This window comes from Meriones unguiculatus, chromosome 1 (assembly GCF_030254825.1).
Source record: "Meriones unguiculatus strain TT.TT164.6M chromosome 1, Bangor_MerUng_6.1, whole genome shotgun sequence".
NCBI classification, from domain to species: Eukaryota; Metazoa; Chordata; class Mammalia; order Rodentia; family Muridae; genus Meriones; species Meriones unguiculatus.
In genome coordinates this window covers 18,243,268-18,266,943 of record NC_083349.1, presented here as the reverse complement: position 1 = coordinate 18,266,943, position 23,676 = coordinate 18,243,268, and the positions used below count along the sequence as shown (strand labels likewise).

Genomic DNA, 23,676 nt, shown 5'->3' with positions numbered 1-23,676 from the left:
CCGCCTGTGGAGTTTCACTGGCTCCTGGAGCCGTTGTTGGCTTTATCATCCTGATCCACAGTGAGGCCCCTGGGCCCTAGTTAGCAACAGCTGCCTCTCATGCACTTTGGCCCTTGGAAGTTGCCAAGATTTGTAACTGGAGAAATAAGGAAGGAGTGGAAAGGTCCATTGTCCACAGGGAACAGCCGGAGCCCCATGTGGCGTGGGCCAAAGTTCTCTGCTTAGAAAGGCAGGGCAGCACAGCACAGAAAGGAGGGAGGCTAGGCCTCATCCACGACTATGCTACTTCCACCTCAGCTGCACTGAGAGCAGAGGCCAAAGAGTAGAGCAAGTCTGGGAAAATAGGTTTGTCATACTAGAGCATGAAATGCTAATAAAATAATTTATGCCCCAAAGCATAGTTTTGGTTATTTTGTTTTAAAGACAGGATCTCACTCAGCCTTGCCTAGCTCATGCAAGTGTTCCCTGTCAGGAAAGGGAGCACAACCAGGGCTGGTTTTAGCACCCCCACCTGGAGAGAACTTAAGCCTGGATTTCATACATCCCCAAGACTGGCCACCAGCCTCACCCCTGTTCCTGGTGGTGCCCACTAACCTTGCTTCCTATAACTGTTCTGAGACGAAAATTCAAAACAATACAGGTGTCTATGGAGATAGGTCTTTTGTATCCAAAATTTTAAGCCATCTAGATTTTTCAATAACTGGAAAAATTTTGAGTAAACATAGTTTATTTCATTCGCTAAAACTTATGCTTCTGCCAGGTTGATGGTATAGATCTGTTAATACAGAGTTAAGGAAGCTGAGGCGGCAGGAACACGGCAAATTCCAGGCTAGTGTGAGCTGTATAGTCAGTTTTAGTAGAACTGACTATTAGAACGAACTAGAGAGGATGAGCAGGGGGAGCACGGATCCCGGGCAGGTTGAAGTGTGCAGGAAAGGTCCCGTATGCTCGTTTATTTAAATGCTTAGTTATCAGGGATTGGAATTCTGATGGGATTAGAAGGAGGTATAGTCTTGTTGTAGGAAGTGTGTTTCTGGGGGTTCTCTCTCTTTCTGCTTTGGGATCAGGTTGTAGCTCTCAGCTACTGTACCAGCACCATGCTCTCCGCCATGACAGTAATGAACTAAACCTCTGAAATTGTAAGCAAGCCCTCAATTAAATGCTTTCTTTTATAAGAGTTGTCTTTGTCGTAGTGTCTTATCTCAGAAATAGAACAGTGACTATGACACAGTGGCACAGACCCCTCTCTCTTTCTCTCTCTTTTCCCCCCTCTCTCCCTCCCTCTCTAGTTTCCTGATTTCTTCTCTTTGATCCCTCACAATTTATTCCTACAGCCTGATAGGCCCTAAGCAGAAGTAGGAGCATGTCATTCTTTGGAGAAACCTGAGCAAGTATGTATCAACTCGGTGCCTGAACTGTGGGAGAGTATCACATGGTGACGCAGTGTGGAGCAGGTGACACTGGGCGGTGCTTCCTGGCTGCCAGCCACCCTTTGATACTTTCAGAGATCTTGTCCTGACCATCAACGTTGTCCCTGTATCCTCAGCTTCACAGTGGTTTTCAGACGTGGCCCCTGACACGTATGTAATGGCATTTACACCTCAGTGTCCCTGATAGAGGCCATCCACTCCCTGCCAGCCTTGGTGTCCTCGGGCTGCTCCCATATATTGGTTGCTTTGAGGCTGCCCATGGCCTTCTCCGGCAGCTGTCTCAGTGCAGGCTGCACAACAGGGTTCAGGATCTCAGGATCACAGACTTCAAGGCTTCAGGTCATCACAGGAGCCCAGGTGCGAGAAGACAGTTAGTTCCCCTTGGGGTCTGTTTGCCACCTCTTCACCTCTTTTCCCTCCTTGGAATCAACAGTACCTTTGGAAGGGTAGAAATGCACTCTGCAGGTGTCTCGGGGACAAGCGCTACCCCGAGTATCCATCCATGGAGGTCATCTATGTCAACATTTTCTCTGGAAGCGGGTGTGCCATGGACTCTATCATGCACCCAATGTGTCCCTGCAGGGGGGACGACAGGAAACTCAGGTGAGAACGTTAGTGCTCTTCCGCCCTCCTGCCCCACCTTCACCCCTGAAAGGAAGATGTTGGGGTTGCTGGACACTGGGAGAGATTTTCTTGGCGGGCTTGTTGCCGGCTCCTCCCCAGAACACTTGGGCAAGCTGTCAGAGGAGAGGGCGGGGCAAATCACACACGGAAGTCAGGTAACAAGCCGGCAGCCTGGTCCGCCACTTTCATACCTGCGAGCATCCAGAGCCCCACGTTGACTCGGGGACCAGCCACCAGCATGCAGGTGAGCCCGGATTCTGAAGGCACATGCCTGCAGCCTCTACTGCTGCCACCCCTCCCGGGAAGGTTTGGTGGCAGGCAGTTCCCAACAACCTGCCATTCAGTGAGAGTGTGGGAAGAGTTGGATCAGTACTTACGGGGCAGGTTAAGGATGAGGCACCACACATGAAGTAGTTTTCTGGTCCTGTCCTCGAATTCCGGAGGCCCCAGGACTGGGCTCCTATACATGTGTGTGACTTAGAGCTCTTCTGTCAGAGTCATCTGTGCAAGGTGAGGACAGAGGTGCTGTGGTGGAACCCCCAGACCTGTGACTTGCACTGGGGTGGGGGTGGGGTTGGGGGTGGGGGGCATGACTATGGGCATCAGGTTAGACTGGCCTGTGCAGCTGTGTGCCGCGATTTCTGGATCCTGCTCCAGGCACCGGGCAGCTCTAATCCTGGACTTCGAGCCTAGATGTAAACCAGAAGGTAAGATGTGTGTGTGTTGGGGGTGTGTGTGGCGCTGTTACTTTTTGGAAAGCATCATCTCCCCCTTTGTCAACAAAGATGGTCACCCGGGGCAGAGCCCATTACTGACATCCCCAAGGGAGGAGGCAAGGGTGAGGTAGAGAGTGAAACCAACTTCCCACTCAGGCACCAGGCCTGCAGGCGTGGGCTGTGTGGGTGGCCGCTCCCTCTGCTTTTACTCAGTCCTCTCACCAGACCTTCCAGAGCCAGCTCTGGGAGCTGACTGCCCAAGCCAGCACACAGACACGCTTAGCTGGCCCCAGTATCCCCTTGCCATCCTCTTCCCCAAGCTGGTGGTATAAAGGGAGGGCATGGGCACTTAGGACTTGAAGTTTAGCTGCTCCGAGGACTTGTTGGTCCCAACTCCTGGTTGGATCTGAGCCTTCCCATCCTCCACTGTTTAAATTTCTTTCATGGCTTTCCATTGCTTTTGTTGAAGTCCAAGAAACTGGCCTTGATCTGGCTTCTGTGAACTTCTAGCCTCACCTGGTGGCTTTGTCCTTGCCCTTTATACTCCCGCAAAGTTGAAGTGCTGAAGACTGAGTCACCCAGAGTAGTAACTACCAAGTTTCCAGGGGTGCTGAGGACTGAGTCCTGTCAGGACAAGCATGTGGAGGGTCAGGGGACAACCTTTTTGGAGTCAGTTCTCTCCTTTGACCACGTGGCCCTGGGACCAAACTGAGGCTTGTTGGCAGGTGCCTTTACCTGCTGAACTATCTCACTGGTCCAGGGCTGAGTTGCTTGATTCCTCTGAAGGGGTTGAGAACTGAGTAAAATCTCTAAGTGCAGCCTGTCTCTCAGGACTGACTCACACACATTTCACTCTCCCAGAAATGCTGTCCCAGCTCCCCACCCCTCCTTGTTTATCTCTTGCCCTGTGAGGTAAAGGTTGGGACCACCTCTCCCACCAGGTAGACATGACTCCAGTCCCTATGTGCACTCACCCCATGCACCACCCTCCAGGGCTCAGAGGCACTGAGAATACAGAATGAACTGCCAGTTCAGCGTCTGGGGATGAATATGGGCAGGCACACAAAAGGATGGACTGCTGGGAGACGGGACTGCAGACCACTGCAAGGAGAGATGCAGGGAGAGACAGCGGCCTTGGGAGTTCCTAGGAAACAGAGGAAGCACACATGGTGGTCAGAAGGCAGTGGGCTTGGGAGGGCAGAGCCCCCAGCAGCAGAGGTGGCCTCTGTGTTGGAGCAGATGGATCCCCTTGGGGACAAGGAAAGTGACGAGTGTTTCAGGCCTCAGCACTAGCAAGGGAGGTAAACATAATCTTAGGACAAGGCAGGTCACAAATGGTGTGGGAGGTGAGGGCCACATGTCTTCATGCATGGGTACTGTGTACCCACAGTTCAGGCTTGGTTTGGAGATGGGTGGAGCTGTATACACAACTGTCTCTTCTGCCTACACTGACCAGGAAGTTGGCTAGGAGGTGGACCCTAGGGAGCAGGACTGCCCAGCTCTTTCGCCCTGTATTCCTGACCTTCAGGAGGGAGGATTCCTTAGGTGCTATGGTGTCCCACCCACTGGAGGGGTGGCTTATGTCCATAATGAGGAGGTAGGGGCCCCAGCTGAGCCCTGAACCCTGAGCCCCAGACCGCTGTGTATGGCCTGTAAGACTGGGGGTGGAAAGGACCCGGGGAAATGGCAGAAACCTTAGTGGCTGGGTGTGTGTGATTTCCTTTATCTTTTCCTGGAGATATTGTCAGGGTGATTGTTGTTGTTGTTGTCGTTGCAGAGGTGATATCCTTAGAGTCGATAGGTGAAGAAATTGAGTCTCTGAGGGGCTGATCACATCACAGCCAGGGTATCTTGTCTGCCTGTACTTGAGCCCAAGTCTGACTGGATATGGCAAGGTTGAAACTGTGGGTCAAAGGCCCTAGCTGAGTGTGTGGGTTCAGCCTTGTTCCTATCCTGAGTATCATGGAGTTTCAGGAGTCTGCCCAGCTCCTTGCAGGTGGAACCCAGGGGGTTTGAATGTTCTATCACAAGCTCGTCCCACCAGGAATGTTTCAAGGGCAACGCTGAGCTAGATGCTCAGGGGTATCATCATCCATTGGGATCAGCAAGATGTGGCCCTGTATACACTGGTCCTTGATGGCTGGGTGCTGTGGCTGTGGATGGGTGGTCAGTAAGCCCTGGTACATGAATGCAGAACTTAGTGGTTGGACCTATCATGCTATAGGCTGGGAACGATGGAACCGGAGCTCTCTAGGGGATCTCTGGCCTAGCTGATAGATTGGCTACTGTCCTGTGCTGTGGTAGCAGCTAAAACCTGGTGCAGCCCACAGGTGTGTGTGTAGCTTTGCCATGGATCTATAAACAGTGGTCCTGCTCAGAGTGGCTTCAGTCTACACTGGCTCAGGTGACATCCTCTGTCCATGAGGCTCCAGGTAACTGTTCCAAAGATGCACACATCCCTCTCTCTCTTTCTTATTTTTGTTTTTGTTTGTTTTTGGGTTTTTGCAGTAGTGTTTCTCTGTGTAGCCTTGGCTGTCCTGGACTCACTTTGTAGACCTAGAACTCACAGAGATCTGCCTGCCTCTGCCTCTCCAAGTGCTGGGATTACAGATGTGCGCCGCCATGCCTGGCAGCTGCACACATCCCTAATGGAAAGGGTGGGAAGGGGCTTCCCAGTACAATTTTTGGGCTAGCTAGAGACAGCCTCCTAGCCCAAGCATACTTTGTGGATGGTCTCTTCTTCCTGGGATCCCCCTCAAGTTGTATTCCAGAGTCCTACAGGTTCCTGGTTCTGTCCTAGGCCTTGTCTCTATTCTAATTTCTTCTATACATTTTAATGCTTTGGGCCCATGCTGATGATTGTGGCTTATGAGAAAAGGGAGGCACGAGAGGACATCTGCCCAGGCCCAAAGTCAAGCACATTTCACGCACCAATTCCTCCCTTGTGGTGGGTTGGTGACTAGGCTGGGTGCCAGGGACACAAGGGTCCCCTTGATACCTATCCTGTTTGTTGGGATGTCACCTTCTTCCCAAGTTGAGACACAGGTGCTCACCCTGTATTGCAGCTCTGAGTATGGGTTTCTCTCCTGGAGAAGTTTCTGTCCCTTCCCACAATAACTTGGGTACATGTGTCTGTGGGCAGTGGATGGGAAAAGCCAAGAGAGCCCAGGGGTCTGGGAGATGTCAGAGTGGGGAGGGTGGGAGCAAACAGAAAGGCTCCTCTGGGAGCCCAGGTGGAGGAAGAAGTGTAGCACACAGGGTACACACAGGACAGGAAGATGAAGTCCTGAGGCCTGGGCTCCTCCCAGCAGCCAGATGGAGATGCAGGCAGGGGCAGCACCTGCCCATCCTTGAACCAGGAGCTCCTTGGGTATGTGTGAATGTGAGTGTGCACACTCACGGGCTGTGGTAGGGTGTGGATTCAGCAGCAAGACAGACAAACAAAACAAAAACAAAACACTCCAGGCTAAATTGAATTTTAGACAACTTCTTTTTTCTTAGTATAAATATATCCAGGCAGCATTGGGATATACTCATACCTAAATAATAGGTCGAACAAACAAAACAAAACAATACAAAAAAATCCTAATTGTGTTTTGTTTTGCTTTGCTTTGAGATAAGGTCTTACTATGTAGACTAAGCTAGCCTCGTACTTCTATGTACATCAGGCTGGCCACAAATTCACAACCCTCTGAATTGCTGGCATGTGCCACCATGCCCATAACAAAGCCTGTTTGTCTATCTGAAATTCCTACATGATTGAGTGGCCTGTATTTTCACCTGGCAGCTCTTTGGCTGGCCTGTTGGAACAGTTGATAAGACTCTCTGGAGGAGGAGGGAGGAATGTGTTTGGGAAGGGGAGGGATTATAGGTTTGTGGTACAGGGGAAGCAGGAGCCAGACCTGGCATTGGGGTGACCTCAGGGATGGCAAGATGCGGTGTGAGGGCAGAGGCAGGGGCCACTGAGGATGAGCACTGAAACTGATACTGGGCTAAGCAAGACAGGTTGAGCGGGTCATGGACTATGAGAACAGCATCCCAAGCTGCTGGACAGCCAGAGAAACAGCTTCATTTGGCTCCGGTATCTGGAAAGACATAGTCTCCCGTGTACCTGCTTCTGGCACCATGGAGCCACAGGGTCCTTGCCACTCTGGAGTCCTTCCATTGACCCCTTCCTTGCTTCTAGGGACATGGCTGAGACAATGTCACCCCGCGCGTAGAGCCAAGGGATACATCGTGCATTACAAAACCAACATCCTTAGCATCTACCAAATGCTGTCTCCCTAGCCAGTGCATCTGGCCATTCAACCCCTCCCTTGGCCTTTACTCCATCGGGTTCGGGAAAGTGCAATCTGCTCCAACCTGCCTGGCAGCCCCCACCTCCCCGGTTCTCCCTCCCTGTTTCCTACAGTTCACACTCTCAGGAAAGAAGCCCTGACTGCCACTTAACTTCAGTCCACAGGCATCTTGTTTGTTGAGAGTAAATGAAATCCCAAGAACCCAACGCCCAGCACCCACTGAGACAGAGACCACAGCACCCATTGCCCCGACTCTGTTTCCTCCTTTGGTAGTGCAGTTTTACCCCATCTGTGAGTATTTCTAAGAATATACTACTTTACTTGGAAGCTGAGGTAGGAAGAGGAAAAATCCGAGCAGGTCTAGGATCTATATTAAGATCCCATTTAAGAAAAACAAACAAGCCCGACTCAATGGCACACGCCTTTAATCCCAGTACTCTGGTTATGTGTGTCGGGGTGGGGGTGGTGGAGAGGCAGACAGATCTCTGTGAGTTCGAGGCTGGTCTGGTCTTCAGAACGAGTCCAGGACAGCCAAGCCTACACAGAGAAACCCTGTCTCAACCAACAAACCAACCAACCAAACAAACAAAATCCCAGGCATAGCGTCCCATGCCTGTAATCCCAGCATTCAGAAGGCAGAGCAGGGTGATCAGAAATGTAAGGTCACCCTCTCCTTCTAACCAGTTTGAGGTCTGGATTACCTTGGACCCTGGATCAAAAACTCACAAACAAACAAGCAAATTGGCTTGGGTACATGGCTCAATTAGTAGAAAGTTTGCCTATCACACATGAAAACCTGAGTTCAATCACTAAGCATAAACTATGTAATATCTGTAGTTAACTCCAGGGCTGGGGAAGTAGAGACATGAGGATTAGCAGTTGATGGTCATCCTTGGCTACATAGTGAAGTTAAATCAGCATGGGCTACATGAAACCCTACTTAAAAAAATAAAACAGTTGCAGAGAATCTGGGTTTGAGTCCCAGCACCCACATAGTAGCTCACAACTACATCAGCTTGTGTTCCAGAAGATCTGATGCCCTCATCTGACTTCCACAGGGACCAGGCACACACATGGCAAACAGACATATACGAAGGCAAAACATTCTGTAAAATAAAAATAAATAAGATATAAAACCAAAATGGGGCCAGATGTGGTGGCATACACTTTTAATCCCAGAACTCGCAGATGGATCTCTCTGAGTTCAAAGCCAGGCTGTTTTACATTGTTTTAAGCTAGCTGGTGCTACATAGTGAAACCCTTTCTCAAAAACAAGAAAAAAGTGCCGGTCATGGTGGCACATGCCTGTAATCCCCAAACTCGGGAGGCAGAGGCAGGTAGATCTCTGTGAGTTTGAGGCCACCCTGGTCCACAAATAGAGTCCAGGACACCTAGGGCTACACACAGAGAAACATTGTCGAAGAATTTACGTCCCCGCACCACATGGCAGCTCACAACAGTCTGAATTCCAGTTCCAAAGGATCTGACACCCTTGCACGAAAAAAAATAAATCAGAAAAGAAAAGATAGGAAGGAAGGAAGGAAGGAAGGAAGGAAGGAAGGAAGGAAGGAAGGAAGGAAGGAAGAAGCAGGTTGGAGAGATGGCTCAGTGGTTAAGAGCTCTGGCTGTTCTTCCAGAGGGTTTGGTTTCCAGCACCCACATGGAAGCTTACAAACTTCTGGAACCTCAGTTCCAGAGGACAGAGAGGACCTCTCCTGGCCTCTGTGTGCAGCGGTGTTTCACATTTTACACAGACATACCTGCAGGCCAAACACCCGTATACACAAAATAAATAAAAATTAAGAACAGAGTTTTACTTGTCAGTTGCTTTTTTTTTTCCCTTTGAGACAGGGTTTCTCTGTGTAGCCTTGGCTGTCCTGGACTTGCCTTGTATGTATATTGTGGTAGGGACTAGAGAGATGGCTTAGCGGTTAAGAACACTGGGTACTCTTCCAGAGAACCCCGGTTCAATTCCCAGCACCCACGTGGTAGCTCACAAAAATCTGTAACCCCTCTGGTCCTTCTGTGTCACCTACCCAGTTCCAGCAGATCTGGTGTTCTCTTCCGGTCCCCATGGGCACCAGGCAGACACACAGTACACAGACTTACATGCAGGTAAAACACCTATCCTATGCACGTTTCAAAAAGAGATATCATGTGTGATGCATATTCCTGAGGTTTGTTTTCTTAAGAACAAGCTTGTTTGAGATTCATTAGGTCATTCTGATGTCCCCCAGCCATCCACTAGCTACCCATGGCTACATACCAGGAGGGCCTTGTGCTGCCCAGCACTTCAGCCATACATGCTTGTGTCTTTTCCTACTCCGGTCACTCAGGATCCTGTGTGGCTTTTAGTCACCATTTTCTTAGCTTCCCCTTAAGACATGTCACCCTTGTCCTGGTGATATGACTCCCGGACTCTTCACATGACCCTCTGAACTTCTCTGAGGACTGACAGTGGAATGGACTGCAGGCTTCAGGCAGAGGGACCACCCCTCACCCCCACACCCTGCTGTGCATCCCTGATCCCCAGGCATATCGGGGCAACCACAACCTTCCTCACCAGGATTGGGGTGATACAGGCGTCCACTATGTTTCTCACTCCCACAGCTTTCTCTAGTCACTGGATACAGCCCCCACTGTGAGCAGATAGAAGGCCATCTCTCAGAAGATCTGGAGTCCTCACTGTGGTCCTATAGCCAAAAAGTCAGGAAAAAACCCTCAACTCCTTCAGATTCCGCTTGTGGCTCTCGGCGATGGGGAATGTGTCTGTCCTGAGTTTCTTGTCTATGTCCTCAAGGGTGGCCTGGCCACACTGTCTAGTGCAAAAATGCTCCCCACGTTTGTGTGAACCACCATCAGTACACAAGTTCATCCCCGATGTCCCCAGATTTGGCATCTTCAGACTCTTGAAATGTGTATAGCTGGTTTCTTCGAGCCCTCTGACCTGTGCCTCCTTGGTCTTCCTGAGGTTGCCATTTTTTTTTTTTCACCTATCAAGGGCTCACTGAGGCTCCTTTCAGCAACATCCCTGTGGGCCACCGTCTGTCTGCCAGGGAATAATGGGGCTGTGTACCTTTCCTTAAAGCTCTGAAGGAACTCCTTGGTGTTCTACACAGACTGTGCTCTGCTTGTGTTGCACCTGCCACCTTCTGCTACCTTGTGACACCCTCAGCCTCACCTCCACCAGGTCTTGCTGATTTGCCATCTGCCATCTTGTTTCAGTCTCCAGCTTGGCACAGATCTTACTCTCTTGAGTGCCTGTGTACCTGATCAGAGAATGTAGGAAGAGGCTTGTGTGGGGCATGTAAGCTCATCTTCCCGTTTTTCTCTGTCCCCCAGGGTGGTCAAAGGCTCCAGATCTTGGTGGGGTCAGAAGGAGACCGCTTGCCACTGGTGGAAATGGGCACGTGTAAGGTGGGTCTGCTCAGACCGCCCAGGCTTGACTTCACCTACCCCTTCATCTACTCTCGTGCTTGGTGATGGTCCTATACCTCCTCCCATATCCCATGTTTTATGCTGGGTTCCTGTCTCACACCTTCTCCCATCCTGCGTCTTGTGCTGGGTTCCAGATCTGAATCTCCTTCTATCTTGTATCCAGTGTTCTGTTTCTACCCTGTACCTTATTCCTCCAGCTTGAGGACTCTGACCAATGGGACTGTATCCTAGTGGCTGATATCAAGACCCAGAAAATCCAGAAGCAGTATCAGAGGCAACGGCGGTTCCTGGAGAAACTCAGGAGCAAGGGCTTCCACTTCAAGGTGGGCTGGTTTGCATCAAGGGCCAAGTCATGGGCCAGAGAGTTGTGGGTAATGCCACGTCATATACGCCAGGGACAGGGGCAGGATAGTGGCTGTGGATGAGTTGGTTCCTCTGTGGCTTCCAAGATGATAAAGGACCAGAAGAAGGTGTTCTTTGGAATCCGAGCTGACAGTAGAATCATTGACCTGTACTGGACTCTCATGAAGTCTGAAGATCCTGACCCCAGAGTCAAGCTGAACCAGGCGAATTCCGACCTACCTACCACAAGGTGAGGATGTATCCTGAGCCAGACCAGAAGAACCCTTGCCCCGCGAACAGGCAGAACAAGGGCCAGATCCCATCTGAGGTAGGAGCCTGGCTTCACACAGTCTCAGTGCACATGTCACAGGGGATCGCATCCCACTCTGAGCAGGGCCCTGGGCCCCAGTTTCCATTTTGTAATAGCAATAATGACAGCTCACTCCTTGACACCTTACGAGAACCCTTTATCACAGTTTTCTTGGAGAGCCAGAAGCAAAGTCAGCAGTGGAGTGATCAGTCACTCCTTCTGGACTCTGAGGTCTTTATCTCCCATAGATCCCTTCTCACCAGCAAAAAATCCTCCCTCTGGACATCTGGTCCTCAATATGTGACAGGGGGAGCCTCCAAAAACCCTCATGAGCCTCCTTCTGGTCCTTCTGTGTCACCTATCCAGTTCCAGGAAATGCTATTTGGGGGCTTGGCTAGTTGACTGTGGCAAAGGGAATTTGGTACCAGGCAAAAGTCCTACGAACACAGAATTTTTGGTATTGGGTATTGGTGAAATCAGAAGAGTAGAAGCACCTTGATGGGGGTGAAGAAAGACAGACTTGTTGGGGAATTTCCATGTGTTTGTTCACAAGGTGACCAGCTCAGGCATTTAAGATGTATCTCAGTATGGCTCTGCAAATGCCTGTATAGCTTCTGTTAACTTACCCTAACTTCTGAACATCAGTTTCTACAAGCAGAATGATTCACAGCCACGTAGGAAGGTTTGTGCACGTTAACACTCAGCATGTGAGGGGGACTGTGGTCAGAGGTGAGGGCTCTTGTCTCTGCATCCGGGAGAGATGTGGAAGGTTGAGAAGACTAAACTCCATTTTGGAGGCCAGGCAAGCCTGACCAGAGCAGGCTTTTTCAGGGTGATTTATGGACTCTGGGTTCTGTCCAGTATTGGTGGGGTGTCTCTTCTAGAACAGAGAGGGCCTCGCTGTGTGGAGAACAGGGCCTTAAGGGGAAGGGTCCACTTGGCTCTCATGGGACCATTCTAATCCTTAGATTCTTGGGTTTCAGAATCCGAATTGTGAGCTTTGTCGTGAACAACAAGATGAAACCTGGCGGTGAGCACAGAAGGGCAGGTGGCCGAGGAGGGTGCTGCTGTGGGCTGGATTCTCCTATCCTCTGTTGCCTTCTGACTGGGGCTCCCTGTAACCCTTAGACACCTTTGAGGATCTGGTGAAGGATGGGGTTTTTGAGACCATGTTTCCTCTGCACAAGGTGAGGGGTAGAGCGGCTCAGAATGGGCCTGAGGGGGGGAACCTGAAGTAGAAAGCCGAGTTCTCATCGCCTGTCTCCCGGACACAGAGGGAAAATAACCTGAAGGGAAATTGGGCTCGATGGAGAAACATATTCCGGCCACAGCCAATCGATGACATCAGGTAATGCCACACCAGGCAGCTCACCTGTGCGCCACAGACACGTCTGTGCTCCAAACAGCTAACCTGTGACCCAGCAAACCCAGCCCCCACTTACCCTGATGCTAGCAGTACCCTCCCTCCTACCCCCTCCTCACGTGTCCGTACCCTATCCAGGTACTGAGGCCCCTGGGGAGGGTGGCCTTGATGGGGAAGCTTTCCCACAGGAACTACTTTGGTGAGAAGGTGGCTCTGTATTTCGCCTGGCTTGGCTGGTACACCTACATGCTGATACCTGCTGCTGTGGTGGGCCTCATCATCTTTCTGAGTGGCTTTGCCCTGTTTAATTCCAGCCAGATCAGGTGGGTTGGGGCCTGAGGCCTACACTCTCACTGTGGGCCAGGAATGGAGGTGGGAGCCTGGAGGGCTGAAAATCACCAGTCTTGTCTCTACACTCACAGCAAAGAGATCTGTAAGGCCAATGACACCTTCCTGTGCCCTCTTGGCGACCACAATCGTAGATACCAGCGGCTCTCAGAGATGTGCGCTTTTTCGAAGGTTTGATGCTACTGGAGTCCTTCCGGGATTTAGGCAAGGGTTGGCACAGTATGTTCGTCTAGAAGTGGGGAAGATAAGGCACCTGGATGCCCTGAAGAGCCAGGCTCTCCCTTCCTCACTAAGGGACATGGGTAGGAGCCTCAGCCCTTCTGCTCCTCTTCCCAGCTCACTCACCTCTTTGACAATGACGGCACTGTGGTGTTTGCCATCTTCATGGCTCTGTGGGGTGAGTTGCTGCTGGGTATCCCTGCAGGACCCTGGGGCCAGCCAACCAGAGCTCTTCAGCCACCCTGGCTCACCCCGGGTGTGCTTGTGACACTTCCCTGTGCTGACTGCAGCCACAGTGTTCCTGGAGATCTGGAAGCGGAAGCGTGCCCGTGTGGTCCTGCACTGGGCCCTGTACGGATGGGATGAGGAAGAGGTAAGGCCAGGGCCAGCAATATCAAGGTTGCTTGCTTCCAGTGTACCACATGGTCCATTCCTGTATCCTTGTGTCTGATGTGCCTCTGGTGACCTCCCTAGGAAGAGATGGCCCTTGAGCTCATTAACTGTCCAGACTACAAGCTGAAGAAGCATCATCATTCCTACCTGGGCAGCACCATTATCCTGATCCTGTCCCTGTTCATGGTACTTCTGGGAGCTGTGGTAAGGGCTGGAGACCCAGCTACCCCTACCCTTCATGCCTACCCTCAACCCTTTGTAGATCTGTTTCATGATTGGCATGGCCCACGTGCTGGTTGTCTACCGTGTGATGGCCGCTGCCCTCTTCAGCAGCTTCCTGGAGCAGCAGGTGACCACTGTTGTGGTGGCGACCGGGGCCGTGGTACATTATGTAATTATCGTCATCATGACTAAGGTAGGGCTCGTGCGGAGAAAGCCCTGTGTGTGGGGGATGTGCTCCATTGAAGGCAGATCTCACTTGCTTCCTTCTTCCCCCAGGTCAACAAATACGTAGCCCTGAAGCTTTGTAACTTGGGTGAGAAGACACCAGCCTCTCCCTGGGAACTGGGGAGGACTCAGGGCTGAGAGTCATAGAGCTGTGATCGGACATGGGGTGGGGGTTTCTGGCTCTTCTGGGCCCCCTCACTTGAGAGGTGTCGGTCATTCTGTCCCACTTGTCGAGGGAAAGACAGGATGGCCATCTCTCATTCCAGAGGATCCCAGGACCTTTTCAGATCGAGAGCACAAGTTCACTGTCAAGTTTTTCACCCTGCAGTTCTTCGCCCACTTCTCCTCTCTCATCTACATCGCCTTCATTCTGGGCAGGTACGCTCTCCTGCCCATGTGCCCGCACTCCACCCCAGCCCCCAGATCCTACAATCTCAGCCCTCTTGCCTAGTTTCTTGCCTTTAAAAGTGGCCGGATCTTAGCCAGGCATGGTGGCACACACTTTTAATCCCAGCATTCAGGAGGCAGAAGCAGGTGGATCTCTGTGTTTCAGGCCAGTCTGGTCTACATATGGAGCTACAGGATAGCCAAGACTAAACAGAGACCGTCTCAAAAAAAAAAAAAAAAAAAAAAAGGTGCTTGCTTTGACAGCTCTAATGCTAAAATTGGAACAATGCAGGGAAGACTAGCATAGGCCTCTACAAGAATGACATGCAAATTCGTGACACATTCCGTGTATTCCATGTTTGTTTGTTTGTTTGTTTGTTTGTTTTTAAATGAGTGGTCAGATCTGTTCTTTTAATTTAAAAAATACTTCCTGCCCAGAATACTTAGATACTCAACACAGAGCAACACTTTTGGTGACCCTAGGCTCCAGAGGTGAAACAGGACAGCCTGGTGGGTCTTCTTGTTTGTATGTGTTTATCTGCACGCAGGTACCTACGCTCAGGTGGTTTTACCATGTCAGTAACCAGGCTCATTTTTCACATGGAAACATCCAGGTATCTGCCTAGCATCCCATATTCTACACACCTTTTTCGGGGTGCTGTGCTTCATGAGGAAGCTACATGAATATCCCCTCACTTTCCTGATTGAAATGAACCACTCTTGGTGCATTCAATGTGCACCTTTTTGTTTTCTCTGAAGAGAATAATTGCTGCTCTGTGTAGTGCTTAAATTTTTTTTTAGACATTTAAACATCACCCGTCAATCACAAACTTCCCACCAACCCTGCTTCCCCCCAAGCCTCCCAGTATGTTCAAAGATATGGCAATGACCTTGAGGTTCATTCCTGGCATTTTATCCCTGTTATCTGCCTGCTCAGGTCAAATCTGAGCCCTCTCAGTAAAGAACAGTTTTTCTTTTCTACTCAACTCTTTATGCTCTTTGGCAGGGTATAGCTGTCTTCACATAGGGATGAAGCTATCTTCGTGAAGGTCCTGTTCTTGTAAATTTTATCTCATTCTGCTTGTTTCCTTTTCTTTCTCTTAAAAAAAAAAAAGCATTTAAGAGAGTCTTTATGTGCGTGTGTGTGTGTGTGTACAATTTATTCTTATTTTATGTGCGTTGGTATTTTGCTTGCATGCATGTCTTTGTGAGGGTGTCACAGACAGACAGTTGTGAGCTGCAATGTGGGTGCTGGGAATTGTACCCACATCCTCTGGAAGAGCAGTCAGTGCTCTTAACTGCTGAGCCATCTCTCCAGTACCCTCCTCCCCTTTAAGACAAATTTTCACCATTTTATTTTTTTTACTTTTTTACTTTATTAATTACAGTTTATTCACTTTGTATCCCAGCTGTAGCCCCTCCCCCATCCCTTACTAACCCCACCCTCCTTTCCTCTTCTCCTATGTCCCTCCCCCAGTCCAATGATGGGGGAGGTCTTCCTCCCCTTCCATCTGACCATAGTCTATCAGGTCTTTTCAGGACAGGCTTCTTTGTCTTCCTCTGTGGCCTGGCAAGTCTGCTCCCACCTCAGGTGGAGGTGATCAGAGAGCCAGCCACCGAATTCATGTCAAAGATGGTCCCTGGTCCTATTATTGGGGAACCCTCTTGGATCCTGGGCTACTTCTGTGCAGGGGTTCTAAGTTATCTCCATGCATGGCCCTTGTTTGGAATATCTGTCTCAGAAAAGACCCCTAGGCCCAGATTTTTTAGTTCTGTTTCTCCCTTTGTGGAGCTCCTTTTCCCTCCAGGTCTTTCAATCTCCCCCTTCTTTCATAAGATTCCCTGCACTCTGCCCAAAGTTTGTCTATGGATCTCAGCATATGTTTTGATACCCTGCTGGGTAGAGTCTTTCAGAGGCCTTCTGTGATAGGCTCCTGTCCTGTTCCCTGTTTTCTCCCTCTTCTGTTGTTCATCTCATCTGCCTTTCTGAATGAAGGTTAAGCATGTTACCCAGGGTCCTCCTTCTTGCTTAGCTTCCTTAGGTGTACAGATTTTAGCGTGATTATCTTATATTATAAGTCTAATATCCACTTATAAGTGAGTATATACCATGTGTGTCTTTGTGCTTCTGGGATACCTCACTCAGGATGATCTTTTCTAGATCCCACCATTTGCCTGCAAATTTCATGATTTCTTTGTTTTTAATTGCTGAGTAGTATTCCATTGTGTAAATGTACTTCACCATTCTTAATCTTCTTGCTTCAGTGTGTTGAGTGCCAGGCCAACAGGCCCTGTCATTCACCCTGGCTATGACGGTTATTTTCTCAGGCCCCACTTCCCAGTAGTTTGGTTTCCTTCTTTTTGTAGTCTGTTCTTCTTCTTTCCTCCTCTTCCCTCTCCTCCTCCTCCTCCTCCTCTGCCTCTCAAGAGATTACAGGTATGTGCCACCACACACACACACAGCTTCTAGTGATTTGCCTGAATAAAGGAAGGACAGTGCAGCCCGATATGACTTTACATAGCTCTCAGTGTTATCAGCTGATTGGCCTGTCACATTCTTCAGTTGGTTATTTTGATTTCCCAAATTGTACTTTTTCCTTTGCAGATTCATACCAGTGTGCTCTAAATTTCTTTTGCCTATTTATAAGTAATTCCAGCACTATGTTACATAATAGCCACCTTGAACCTTAATAAAAATGATTTTAGGATTTCATTGTTGAACACAGACTCCTTGGTTTAGAACTGTTTACAGTTTTTATCATGTTGTAGAAAGCAAATGACCTTATTGTTGTTTTGAAATAGGCTTGTCTCAAACTTCTATGTGGCCAAGGGTGACCTGAGTTTTGGGATTGCATGTGTGAGCAATGGCTGGTGTTTTGATTGCTTGTTCTGAGATAGGTTCTTCGTATTCTCATTCATGGGCCCCCTGCTTCAGCCTTTAAGTGCTAGCATTGGAGGTGAGGCATCACAGATGACTTGAGAGCAGATGCTTTTAAACACAAAATGATGCTATGAGCCATTTCTATGGGAAGAAACTGAGGCCATGCTCAACAGACCTTGTCTGGATGCATCTGAGTCTAAGAAGGTGCTCATGTCAGGCTGAGCCTGTGTGCACCTAGAGAAGGGTGCTTCCGGTTCCGTCTTCTCCTGCCATTTCCTTTCCTTCCTTCCTTCCTTCCTTCCTTCCTTCCTTCCTTCCTTCCTTCCTTCCTTCCTTCCTTCCTTCCTTTCTTTCTTTCTTTCTTTCTTTCTTTCTTGTTTTTCAAGATAGGATTTCTCTGTACCCTTGGCTGTTTTGGACTCACTTTGTAGACCAGGCTGGCCTCACACTCACAGAGATCCACCTGCCTCTGCCTCTCTGAGTGCTGGGATTAAAGGCCTGTGCCACCTTGCACAGCTGACCAAGGCAATTTATAAAAGAAAGGATTTTTCAGGCAGTGGTGGGGAACACCTTTAATCCTAGCACTCAGGAGGCAGAGGCAGATGGATCTCTGAGTTTGAGGCCAGCCTGGTCTATGGAATGAGTTCCAGGACAGCCAGAGCTGTTACACAGAGAAATCCTGTCTTGAAAAACCAAACTAAATAAATAATAAAAATAAAATAAGAAATCATTTAATTTGGCCTAAGGTTTTAGAAGGTTAGAGTCCATGGTGGCAGAGTGAAGAAACAGCTTAGAGCTCACACCTTGAGCCACAACCATGAGGGGGAGAGAGAGAGAGAAAGAGAGAGAGAGAGAGAGAGAGAGAGAGAGAGAGAGAGAGAGAGAGAACTGGGAACTGCACCAGACTTCCCTTCCCAAATGTTCCACCAAGTGGGAACCAAATATTCAAACATATGAGCCAGGGTGGGGCACTCTCATTCAAACCACCATATCCCACAACTCTGGCCCCAACAATCCTAGAACCATACGAAAATGCCAAATGCATTTATTCCAATTTGACAAGTCTCCATAGGCTTTTAGTCTCAATGCTGTTTAAAAGACTCGAAATTCATAGTCTTCTGAGACTCGAGGTAATCTGAACTTCCTGTAAAATAAAAAGCAAATTGCATACTCCCAACACACAGTGACACAGAGTATACATTTACTGTTATGAGAAGGAGGACTAGAGACATAGTGAAGAAACACTGGACAAAAGGAAGCCTGAAATCCAGCAGGGCCAACTCCAAATCCTGTCGCCTCACATCTGCTGCCAAAGAGATTAGCTGCTTCTCTCCTTCTAGCTTTGTTGCCTGCAACGTACTTCTCTCTCTTGGGCTGGGTCCACTCCCTGTGTGTAGCTCTCCTTGACAGATCTCCCATGGCTCTGGCACCACTAACATCTCCAATACAACCTAGGCTTCATTTTCACAGCGTCCTGCACTGGCCTCTCAGGGCTTTCTTCATGCAGGGACTCCCCCACAACATGCCTGGCCACAGCGACTCTTCTTAACTGCAGAGTTAGATTCCACAGCCCCTTGCTTGTGCGTATCTTTTAATGACCCCAAAGCCAAGACAATGTGGAGGACACTGCCAGATTTGACTACTACTTGGGGTGAACCCTAGAACCTTTTGAATCACCTTCATAGCAGCTTTGATTTACTGTTGCCTCCCCACCCCCCAACGATGGGGTTTTTAGTGTGCAGCCCTGGCTGTCCTGGAACTCACTCTGTAGACCAGGGTGGCCTTGAACTTGAACTCACAGAGATCCACCTGCCTCTGCCTACCAAGTGCTGGAAGGTGTGCGCCACCATGCAGCTGTTGCTGCCTTTTAAAATTCCTTATGCCTTTTCTTTCCACAAGTTGGAAGCTTAGCTGGGTGGGTTCTTGCTCCCTCTCCCTTTATTCCATTTCAGATCAGGCCTCTCTTTAATCTTTTTATCTCTTGCAGCACAAGCCTTGACTCCAAACATTAAATTTCTTGGTACTCTTTTTTTTCCCCTTTAAAATGTATATTTTGTATTTCTTTTTACCCTGCTTGCTCTTTTTCATTGTAGACCTGCATAAGAGTGATGGCTAATAACTATGTGACAGAACCAATATTAGGCTGTCTTGAAATCTCTTCCACCAAGGAAGTTAGTTCGATATTTTTCATTTAGTCTCAGGCAAATTCTTGGAACAAGGGCAGAAAGCACTTTTTTTTTTTTTGACAAAATATCTCAAGAATTGTGCCTAGCCCAGTTGTTCATGTTGTTGTTGCTGTTGTTCTGAAACTTCTTGAGCTGGGCCTCCACAGTTCCTACGGCTCTCGGCGCTACTGTCTTCCAGTCTCCTAGGAAGACTAGGATGATACATTGAGCTCCACCCCTCCGCAGCATTCAGCCACGTGTCTAGTCCAAAGTGCTAAAGTCTTCCACATTTCTCCAGAAACAGCGTAGTCAGGTCTTTTTTCAGCAGTAGCCCACTCCCTGGTTCCACCATCTGTCCGTCCTAGTTACTTTTCTATCGCTGTGGTAAAACACTAAAAACCAAGGCAATTTATAAAAGAAAGTGCTTAATTTGGCTCACAGTTTCAGAGGGCCAGAGTTTGTGATGGTGTAGTAAAGGAACAGTTGGGAGCTCTCACAACTTGATCGAAAACCATGAGGCAGAGAGTGTGTGTATGTGTGTACTGGGAATCACATGTGTTTTGTTTTACTGAAAAAAATAAATTTTCATACAATATATTTTGACTATGTTTTTCCCATATCCTGTATGAGTCTTTTGGAACTTCAAAGCCCAACCCTAATGACTTATCTCTTCCAAAAAAGCCACAACCTTCTAATCCTTCCCAAACCATTCCACCAACTAAGGACAAAATATTCAAACATAGGAACCTCTGAGGCGGGGGTAGGCATTCTCATACAAATCATTACCCTTTTACTCTGCCTTGGCATGGTCACAGGAGTCAGGGTGTTGTCCAACTTCCTCACAGGCCTTGATTTTTCTCCCTAGGATCAATGGTCACCCTGGGAAGTCCACGCGCCTGGCTGGCCTGTGGAAGCTGGAGGAGGTCAGTCTGTCCTGGTCTCACTGCCCAGTTCTTGAGCACCCCTCCTCCCTTGAGTGCCCTCCCTGACCTTCACGTTGACCCCACAGTGCCATCTCAGTGGCTGCATGATGGACCTGTTCATCCAGATGGCCATCATCATGGGTCTCAAGCAAACTCTGAGCAACTGCATGGAATACCTGTGCCCGTGAGGACTCCTCCCACCCCACTCCAGTCTCCCAGTGCCCAGTGCCCGTCCCCAGTGCCCTGCAGTCTTTCTGTATGCTCCACACATTCTCGGTGCCCACAGGTTGTTGGCCCATAAATGCCGCTTAATGTGTGCTAAGGGACATGATCAGGAGTTCAGAGACCCAGAGCTGGAGGAGTGGCGCCTAAACTACCACATGAATCCAGTCAACACCTTCAGCCTGTTTGATGAGTTCATGGAGATGAGTGCGTGGGAGTGGGTTGAGCGGATCGGGTGGGTGTGCAGGGTGAAAGTGGGTGGCTGTACTGGATCTGGGCTGACATTTTCACCTTGCAGTGATCCAGTATGGCTTCACCACCATCTTTGTGGCTGCCTTCCCGCTGGCACCACTGTTAGCACTCATTAGCAACGCGGTGGAGATCCGCCTGGACGCCATCAAGATGGTCAGACTACAGCGACGCCTGGTTCCGAGAAAGGCTAAGGACATAGGTCAGAGGGCCCACAAGTTGTTCAGTGGAGGAGAGCAGCCGGGACACTAGGAAGAGCAACTTCTAATCCTGGGTTTTTCACCAGCCCATGCCAGGTCACCTTGAAGCAACTTGTAATAGCTGGAGCCCCCATCCCTTACTCCAGAGACATTCCCTAGGTTTCCCCAATATGGAAACTGAGCCACACGGGCTCAATCCCTAGAAAAGGGCAGGCTAAAGTGCAGCTGACAAGGCTTTCCCATGAGCCTCCAGCATGTGGCTGGAGAGCTTGCAGCCTCCAAGGGGACAGTATGGAAGAGCAGGAGTCTGATCACACGGAAGGGAAGGTATGGCAGAACAGAGAACCCTAGACCTCAGTCGTCCTGACTTTTCATAGTGAGAATGACAGATGTCAGGGAAACAGACAGTTCAGATGCTACATGTGTTGAGGGGGTGGGGTGGGGGATAATCTCACTTGGGTGGGTTCCAGGAAATAAATAACCTGTTGAAGAGTTTTAGGAAGAAGGTGGGGATGGGGATGGGGGAGGGTGCAGCTGTCCCATGTCTGTCTTAGTTGGGGATTTCCTAGTAGATAACTTGGTCCCCAAGGCTACATTGGAGCCATGAACAGAGATTGAACAAGGGTCCTTGACCAATCAGGTTCCAAGATTTTAGGGCAGGAGACTACCGATAATCAGGACTGGCTGCTTCACTCCACTGCTGTCATTCAGGGACCTGGCTGCAGATACTGGAGACCATCGGAGTGCTGGCGGTCATTACCAATGGAATGGTCATCGCTTTCACCTCTGAATTCATCCCCAGAATAGTCTACAAGTACTACTATAGCCCGTGCAGAAAGTACCAGAACTTCACAGATGAGTAAGGCATTAAACTGTCAGGCTCCCCACCTCCACCCCCCCGAGAATCTGGCCCTTGCAGCTAAGCCCTTGGATCCCAGACCTGGGTCTCTCCTGGGTACATCTGGGAGCTGCCAGTTACTGAGGATGGGACTTGAGTATGCCTTGCACTGTCAACATACCTTGGCTGGATCCCAGGACTAGCTGATGGACCCTTGGTGGGGAGGGGAGTACCAGGCACCGTTGGTGATGAGCAGGTAGAACCTAACTGCCTCTCCTGCGAAGTTATATGCCCCTTTCCTGCTTTCTGGTGTGGGGAGGCAGAGCAGAAATGTTTCTAGCTCCCATTGCACCTGCAGACTTTGGGCCAGCCCTAGGAGCATTTTTCCAACCTGGTCGGAAAGACAGTTGGTGACATCCCTAAGGCCCCTCAGCCTCTCTTCTCCCTCCCAGGTGTGGCCTTGTGCTTAGATGGTAGGCCTTTTCTCCTAAAGGGAAATGGAGGAGGCCTTCCATGGTGTGTCCTCCTCCTAGTGCTTCCTAGACACAGGTGACATTTCAGGAGGAGCCTCAGGCCATGTGAACCCCACACTTGTCTCTCTCCAGCTGCCTCCAGGGCTATGTCAACCACAGCTTGTCTGTCTTTTACACCAAAAACTTCAAGGACCACGGCAGGATGGAAGGCCAAGAAAATGTGACCGAGTGCAGGTTTGGAACCTCTTAGCCCCCATAAATGCCCTCTAAACTCCTGATTCCTGACCTCAGGTACTTCCCTACCCCAGGTACCGGGCCTACCGGGATGAGAATGACTACAGCTTCACTAAGGCATTCTGGTTCATTCTGGCTATCCGGCTGGCCTTTGTCATCATCTTTGAGGTGGGCAGAATTGTGAGAGAGCCTGAGCATGGCAGCTTCCTTACCGCTCTTTCCTCATCCCCGTATCCTGAAGGTTCTTCTTAGCCACTGACCTTGCTGGGCCTTTTCCCTCCTGACCACCCCCCAGCACTTCGCCTTGTGCATCAAGCTCATTGCTGCGTGGTTTGTGCCTGACGTGCCTCAGTCGGTGAAGAACAACGTTCTGGAGGAAAAGTACCAGGCACTTCGGGAGAAATTGTGGTAGGGATGCAGAGGCTGAGTTGGCTGGGGCGCAGGTCTGTACCTGGGGACAGGCCTGGCCTCTGGCCTCTGTACCAACCCCACCCTTTCTGTAGCTTCAGTTCCAGGAGCACAGACGTGTAGACAGCCTGGGGCAGGTGGAGAAATGCTGGTTGCCAGGCGCCTGGACTAGGAAGGAGTCCCCATCTCTACAGCTTGCTCCTGTCCATACAATGTGTATGAGTGTGTTGAGGGAGGCTGTAAAATGGTCCATGTATATGTAGGGTCCTGGGTGGTCTACATATCTGTTAGTGAATGAAGGTCACAGGATGACCTTGAATATATTGGGTATTTATGAGCATCCTAGGAAGCCCATGTATGTATGTTAATCACGGAAGGCTCTTGGACATGTAGGGGTGGGGGTCCTTGAAATTCCATGTTATTTATGAGCAGCATGAATGTGGCTGTTGTGTGTGCTCTAACTGTCCTAGGGTTCGGACTGGCACAGACATGACTTAAACCTCTTGAGTGACCCTAGTGGCCATTCAACAGCAGGCTGCTCATAAAATTCCAACTGCAGTAAAATCAGCCCAAGTTCCATGGACCTCCTGGCTTCTGGGCCCCAGATCCCACTTGGTGGCCTCCTGCTTGGTGGGAAGCCAGGGACTAACTTCTGGCTTTCCCCGGATTAACCTGGATCCCCACAGCCGGTAAAACATTTTACAAACACAATAAACCTGTCTGTATTCATTTCTGAGCCTCATGATGTAGATCCAGTTTCCACGGATT

At 49.7% G+C, this 23,676-nt stretch overlaps 1 protein-coding gene and 1 non-coding gene across 2 annotated transcripts; both read left to right on the top strand.

The window, feature by feature from the left end:
- The first annotated feature begins 2,212 nt into the window (after positions 1-2,212).
- Positions 2,213-23,637, top strand: Ano9 (anoctamin 9). Its single transcript, XM_021646226.2, has 24 exons — positions 2,213-2,298; positions 10,411-10,485; positions 10,704-10,829; positions 10,956-11,098; positions 12,142-12,188; positions 12,287-12,345; positions 12,433-12,506; positions 12,710-12,844; positions 12,944-13,040; positions 13,206-13,266; positions 13,379-13,461; positions 13,563-13,667; positions 13,744-13,896; positions 13,980-14,016; positions 14,195-14,306; positions 20,227-20,284; positions 20,371-20,468; positions 20,571-20,713; positions 20,805-20,957; positions 21,667-21,814; positions 22,399-22,500; positions 22,575-22,668; positions 22,796-22,908; positions 23,004-23,637. Exons 1-24 carry the CDS (start codon positions 2,293-2,295, stop codon positions 23,029-23,031), a joined length of 2,250 nt encoding a protein of 749 aa, XP_021501901.1. The 5' UTR covers positions 2,213-2,292; the 3' UTR covers positions 23,032-23,637.
- LOC132651272 (U6 spliceosomal RNA) lies at positions 14,564-14,669 on the top strand. The gene has a single exon (XR_009589044.1). It is a non-coding gene; the product is annotated as a U6 spliceosomal RNA (small nuclear RNA).
- Positions 23,638-23,676: the final 39 nt, after the last annotated feature.